General features: G+C 39.4%; 1 protein-coding gene across 3 annotated transcripts; it reads left to right on the top strand.

Annotated features, from left to right (window-relative positions):
- Positions 1 to 515: 515 nt before the first annotated feature.
- edf1 (endothelial differentiation-related factor 1) lies at positions 516 to 6,914 on the top strand. 3 transcript variants are annotated; one of them, XR_006827822.1, is made up of 6 exons: positions 516 to 661; positions 2,546 to 2,684; positions 3,268 to 3,372; positions 3,526 to 3,738; positions 5,707 to 5,758; positions 5,978 to 6,138. XR_006827822.1 is itself a non-coding variant. In XM_046066914.1 (5 exons), exons 1-5 carry the CDS (start codon positions 4,555 to 4,557, stop codon positions 6,856 to 6,858), a joined length of 447 nt encoding a protein of 148 aa, XP_045922870.1. In that variant the 5' UTR covers positions 4,394 to 4,554; the 3' UTR covers positions 6,859 to 6,914. The 3 variants fall into 3 exon arrangements, 1 of the variants encoding a protein (XP_045922870.1); XR_006827823.1 differs by having other exon boundaries at positions 520 to 661; positions 2,527 to 2,684; XM_046066914.1 differs by lacking the exons at positions 516 to 661; positions 2,546 to 2,684; positions 3,268 to 3,372; positions 3,526 to 3,738 and adding exons at positions 4,394 to 4,632; positions 6,610 to 6,703; positions 6,797 to 6,914.
- Positions 6,915 to 6,922: the final 8 nt, after the last annotated feature.

Here is a 6,922-nt window from a genome sequence, read left to right as displayed (position 1 = left end):
GGCACTTGCCTAGTTAGGAATTGTACTAATTTTAAGTCGGAGCAACACCCTGCTTCTAGACCAGTTGTTCCCAACCAGCAGGCAACGACCCCCAAATGAGTCTCAAGATAAACCTAAGGGGTCCCAAGACGATTAAAAGGATTTGAGAGGATAATTATGCCGTTTTGTCTGCCCCCCTATACTGTGGCCAATAGATCAACTGTGGTTGCAATTTAATGTAAAATATTGCACCTCTCCCTTCCACCAAACTGATGACTGACAAGGGGTCACAAATGGACGCGACTTCATTGTAAGTGGTCACAATTCAAAAAGTTTGGGAAAGCACTGTTGTAGGTATAGAAAGCACTCAGCAACGCATTTTTGTAAGATTGAAAAATTAATGACCCAGCATTACTAGATAGACTTCTGCAATATTGAGTGATAGGTTTCTCAATTCGCTCAATTGTATTTAATTTACAATTACCGTAATGTCCGATAATAACACACCTGTAAAAAGCAGGCTGCATGACGTCATAGGTGAGATTCCGGAGATGTTTGCAGGACAAAGGAGCTTGTCTGGGCGAAGAAAAGTTTTCCCTCTTGTGAGCGCGGAGTGAGGAAGTCACGTACTTCACCACAGCATTTAACGAGCAATTGAGTGTTTCTACTTCAGATAAACAAGGTAGTGTCACTTGTTTTTAACTTTTTTATTGCCCATGTTGCAATAATTAATTAGCTAGGTTAATTAACGCTAGCAGTCTCGGGGACAGAAAGTGTCTCGTGTGTGTGTGTTGACTGGTGTGTTGCACGCGCGAATAACGTTTAACATTTCCACCGTTGAGAAGTTTTCTTAGTTTGTAGTGTAAATATTGTAAAGTGGGAGTAAAGTTTCGGAGCCATGATGAGCTGTTAGCTAAAAGCGTCTGTGTCCGCTTCGCTACAATCCCTGCACACAAACGACGCATGATAGCGACACAGTTCTTCCCAAAGTTCAACGTTTAACTCGAAATATTGAATATGGTAACTTGGTTCAGTTTGATGAATGGGATTAACGTTAAATGGTAAAAAATAAAATGTCGCTCCTGCTCCTCAGCGTAAAACATGTAAGCCATCTTGCCTGGGTCGAGCTAACTGTTGTATAACTTGAAACAAATTTATTAAAATAGATTGGCGACCAGTTATAACGTCATTACCGTGTTGTTAGTTCCTTCGTCAACAGAAAATCAATAGTCGACTATTTCGATAATCGATTAGTCGTTTAAGTCGTTTATCAGGCAAAAACAACGAACATTCTCTTGTAATTATGATGTTTTTCCACTGATTTATATAATTGTAAACAGAATTTGGATTTTATACTGTTGTGAACAAAATGTGATGGTGTCACCATGGACTCTGGGAAACTGCAATAGACACTTTTCACTAGACTCTGACATTTTATGGACTACATAATGAATTGATCAATTGAGAAAATAATTGAAAGATGAATTGATAATTTTGTCACCATGATAATAAACAAAACTGTGAGGGCAAACCTTAAACTGATTTGACAGTTTGCCAAAACCAGAAGCCCAGTTGTATGCACCTAGTCTTGGTGGCCTTGGTGGAAGACCAAGATTGATTGTGAAACAGAAAAGCTGTGGTTATTTAATGTTGTACTTTACAGTTTACCCTGCCTTTCACCCCCCCGCGACCCTGTACGCAGGATAAGCAGTTGACGATGGATGGATGTTAAATCCAGATTTTGCTGTTCGGTTACTGGAAAAACCTTAAGTTGCTGTATTTCTCATGACCAGTGAAGTGGTTCACACATTGTTAAGCTTTTTAATGGTGACAATTGTAAAATGTGACCAGACTTTTTACTGTTGGGGAGAATAGTGTCATCGTTGTGTTACCCGTTATTACTGGTTGTATTCAAATCTTGACATTTACAGTCAATAGATGGTAGCAGGTTTGTTCTACTGTAGCACATATTGTTACAAAGTTAATGTTTGTGGAAAGAGAGCTTCCCTCTGGTGGTTGTGCTTAATGTCAGCAAAGAAATGCTTGAATTCTCAAACATTTAAACCGGCAGCGCAGAACTTTTGTCTCCCTCTTCTGGCAATGAGAGTCATTACACGCTGTGGACAAATTCTCGTGATGTATGCCTCCACTATTCTCTGTAGCCTACATTGTCCCAACGTTGCTATGGTTGCAACTTGCTCCCCCTTCAACTCTGTTAAAACAATCATTGGTGGTCGGCGTGAAACACGTCACTATCAGTGCACCAGCGCGGGATTGTTGCCACAGACAAAACTGTGGTATACTGCAAATACGGACACATTTACTTAGAGGTTACAGGCTTTTTTTTAGCACTGTGTGAACTCGTTTGGAAAGGGCTTGACTGAAACAGAAGTTCATTTACTATAGCTTTATGTTGAGCTCAAAGGAATCCATTTCTAAAATGTGCTCATTTTGTTTAAAAAGGGAGTCAATCGTTAAACACAAATGGCTGCTTCATTGGTAGGTGATTGCAATAAAGCAACACGTTTACATCACAAAATGTTCTTGGTGTGTTTCTGTGACCCAGGATGTCTACCAAGCGCGGCGTTAGGCCTGATGAAGGCCTGATGATGATGCAGGAGCTGGACGACCGTCTGAAAGAGCAGACTGACAAACTGGAGCATGTTCGCCTTGCTGCAGTTGAACTGAAGGACAGCTTGTCTGGGGTACATTAGGCAGGCAGTTAATCCCCATCTATAATAAAAACAGTTCTCAAATAAGGCTGGACAATAAAACAATAATAATAAAAATATAATTATAATATATTATAATAAAAATAATAATTATCGCAATATAATTTTTTTTCAACAACAATATAACAGATGTTCAATAAATGTTTGATTGTATTCACTGGAATCATATACAAATTAGGACTTAATTTTTTTTATTAAGATGTTTATTTTGTTGAGGATAAAGGACTGACTTAATTTTACTCATGCATATTTGTTGAGATTTTAACGTAATTGTTTTGAATGTTCTACCTCAGATTTAAAGAGTTTCAGAGTTTAAACCACAATTAACCATCACGTTTCTTCAACTTTCACTCAGGAGGAAAAATCAAAACCTTTAAACTCGAAAGAAATAATGATTTCATACTTATCGTGATAATTATCACTTGATATGGAACTTTTTATCGTGATAAGATTTATGGCAATATCGTCCTGTCCTATTTTCAAATCTCATTTTCCTTGAGCTCTCTTCTGTTTTATATACAGTCTATGATTCTGACATTATTTTCTTCTTATACAGAACAACAGTGATCTGTCCCAGTCTATCGCTGACCATCTGGAATGGTTGAATCACTTGTCAGAGCGATTAGAGACTCTTCACATGAACACAGCTGTTTTTGTTCAGGTGAGAAACTGAAGGAGTTCCCGGTTGGATTTAGCAAGCAGCTTTATTTGGATCATCAGTTTTGAAAGTCAGAAAATTGACGAATTCCCTTTTTCTGTTTTGTACTGTTTCTGGGACACACTGGATAATAATTTCTGCTTAATTTGTTTCCAGATGAATCCTAAGCCTCGTGCATGGGCAGGGAAGCAGGGTTCCAAACATGGCGGATACCGATTGGGACGCTTCCAGCAGGCTGAGGACGCCCAGTCGGAGTTTGGCTGGTCTCCCATCCGCACACGACGAAACAGTGATGCTGCCTCTGAAATGTCTTGTAACTGGTGACCTGGTCGACTGTGGCCAATAGATCAACTGTGGTTGCAATTTAATGTAAAATATTACACCTCTCCCTTCCACCAAACTGATGACTGACAACCAAACTCTTTGCACATTTTTTATTGGTACATTATGATGCAACATTTTACATGTAGCGAATACTTAACATGTCTCTATATATTATGTTTTTGAACAAGCTAGATTTATTATAAAATCATGGCAATCTAATCCTGCTAGTATGAATTTATTGTCCATGTCTACTTTTTGATATACTACATTCTATTTTTTATTTGCTTAAACAAAAATCATTACACATAATATACTATTGGTGCACTCAGTAATACATTATTCAGAGTAACGTGTAAACTAAATTCTAATAAATTACTATTAAGTAGACAGTTTGTTACAGTTCAGTTGTTAAGGCCTGGAATTTGCACGTTTGTGCACTTTTCCCCCTCAAACTGCCAACAGATCATACTAGATACAACAAACTTATATTATGTAACGACTGAATTCGTGGCAGTGTTGTTGTTTTGTTTTTTAACCATCTCCTGTACTGTGTGTTTTAGGCATAGACTGTATATAAAAAGGTTTTAGGTTGTAAATCGCACGGTTCCATCAATGTGGATGTAGGTCAACTTCCTCTACCAGCAGGTGGCGCTGCTGAAAGTCCTCCCATCATTTCACTGTCTATCACTCTGTTTTAAATAAAGTTTTGGCAGAACTGGCGAGGGAGCATTCTGGAAGGAGCGTCGGATACGCTAAAGTAGCACTACCCTATTTAAAGGGATCGTTTAAAACACACCGAGTTAAATTAATTTTTTAAAATCTATATTAAATATTACGGGTATCGAGTGAGACCCTGAAAACATGGCAGAAAGTGACTGGGATACCGTGACTGTCTTGAGGAAGAAGGGGCCGACTGCTGCCCAGTCCAAATCCAAGCAGGTTAGCACGAATACCTCATTTGGTCTGTGTTTGTTCTGAAGCACACTCTTAACTAACGTTATGGGGCCCTAAAATGTTGCTAAAATAGGGGTTGAGGTTACAGGGACCACGCGAGTGAACGGATAGTGTGTAACATTGGTAAAAACAATCATCTGCGTGGTTACGGGCTGAGTTGTCGAGCAATCATCGACCACGCGTCGTGGTTTAACGTTAGTTTAATAATAACAGCGGACATGTCCGTTTGTTTCTACAGCAAGCTGCTAATAACGGTCGTTAACATGGTAGATTGTTGGCTCGATTCAAGTAGACGCCAATAAGACTGTTGTAAAACGTCAAGGTACTCTTTGCAAACAAATGTAACTCCGGAGGTAACGTTAACTTAACTCACGTTCAGTTATGCTAGATAGCCAGATAGCTAACGGTGCGTCCAGATATGCAAATTGAAGGCATGTTAATGCTATTTCATCAACTTTGGTCTTCGGCAAACCAAACCTCACCCGGAAATGATTACGTTACACAAGTCAGGAGTAATTTAACTACAGTTTGTAAAATATTTGACGACAACCAAAATAGCAACTGGTTGGTTAGCATTAAGTTAGCCAGCTAACCTGAAATGGATAACTATTAGCTACTCATGTTGGATAGCACGTCATGTCTAACCTCCATGCTAATGTTTGGCAAATCTGCAACTAGTTAAAGACCAAAGATCACGCTGTAACCTAATGCTTACGTTGGGAGTCATTAAAATGTCACAGACTAATCCAGCACAACGTTACATTTACTGGAACAACTGTTGTAACATAACGTTAAAATATGGGTTTCACGGTCCGTTTTGGGAAAGCAATGTTCGCCGAAAGATTGTTCTCAGGGTTGATCGTGCTATCTTTTGTTTATTCGTCATACGTATTTAAGCAGATTCCTTACTTATTAACTACATGATTTTTTATGAACCTAAAGCTGAATAGGGCGGTAACGTTACACGAGTCTGGTCATAATGCAATCGACTGTCAATAAATCCGGCATATGTTGTGCAACTTGAGATTTATAACGTTACGTGTCCCATCTTTTCTCTAGGCTATCACCATTGCTCAGAGACGTGGGGAGGATGTTGAGACAACCAAGAAATGTAAATTTATACTTTTTGTACACATTTGGTAAAGACCACAGTTCACTTGCAGAGTGACCTTAGTTTGATGCATTTCAGAGATTCTTCTCCTCAATCAAGTTGCAATTCTGCCCGCAAAATATGACAATTTAATGTCCTGTGTTGTTGTTGATGTTTTTGCATGTCTATCACCCTGTATGACGCCCCAACATCGCCTTGATCCACTGCTTTGTCACATAGGGTCTGCAGGGCAGAACAAACAGCATCTTGTCACAAAGAACACAGCCAAACTGGACCGGGAAACAGAGGAGCTACACCATGAAAGGGTCCCCCTAGAGGTGGGCAAGGTCATTCAGCTAGGCAGACAGGAGAAAGGCATGACCCAGAAAGACCTGGCCACTGTGAGTATACAGACTTCTCATAAACTGACATGCACTCAATATAACAGCTGCTGGAAAACATGCCTTTGTCTGGATTTGTAAAACATTGTTTACCTTGGTTATGTATGTTGGTGAATCTAGAGTCTGGTGGGTAAAATAAAACAAAAGGCAGACATTTAAGATTAAGCTAACCAAGTAACAGTGAACCACATAGTCACACATTTTAAAAACATAACCATCCAACCAGCATCACATTTTTATCATGCAAATTAATAAAAGAAATGCATACACACTGATTTTCTCTTGCGGGTTATTTGAAAAAGTTCAGGTTCAGTAACCATTATCACTTAAATTGTTACTACCAGTCTCCTTTAATAATGTGAACAATTCAGCCCTGTGATAAATGGATTCCCAGCTACAGGTAGTGTGTTTATATGCTTTTCTTGTGGTTAAAGAAAATAAGTAATTATTTATATCAAATCTGTCCTTCAGAAAATTAACGAAAAGCCTCAAGTCATCGCGGACTATGAGTGTGGGAGAGCAATTCCCAATAACCAGGTCATGGGCAAGATAGAGCGAGTAATTGGTAAGAGTAATTGGCTAATATTGAATGATCATGTTCATTGTATCTCAGTTGCCAGTTGGATGAACCCATATGTTTCTCTTCTGTCATGAACAGGGTTGAAACTGCGTGGGAAGGATATTGGCCAACCCCTAGAGGCAAAATCCAAGAAGAAATGAACACAAAGCCTCGAAATCAGCCCCCCCCCCCCCCCCCCCCCCCCCCCCCCCACCCCCCCCCTTA

The sequence above is a fragment of the Micropterus dolomieu genome, linkage group LG13 (genome assembly GCF_021292245.1).
Source record: "Micropterus dolomieu isolate WLL.071019.BEF.003 ecotype Adirondacks linkage group LG13, ASM2129224v1, whole genome shotgun sequence".
Classification (NCBI taxonomy): domain Eukaryota; kingdom Metazoa; phylum Chordata; class Actinopteri; order Centrarchiformes; family Centrarchidae; genus Micropterus; species Micropterus dolomieu.
This window is presented reverse-complemented; position numbering and strand designations above follow the sequence as displayed.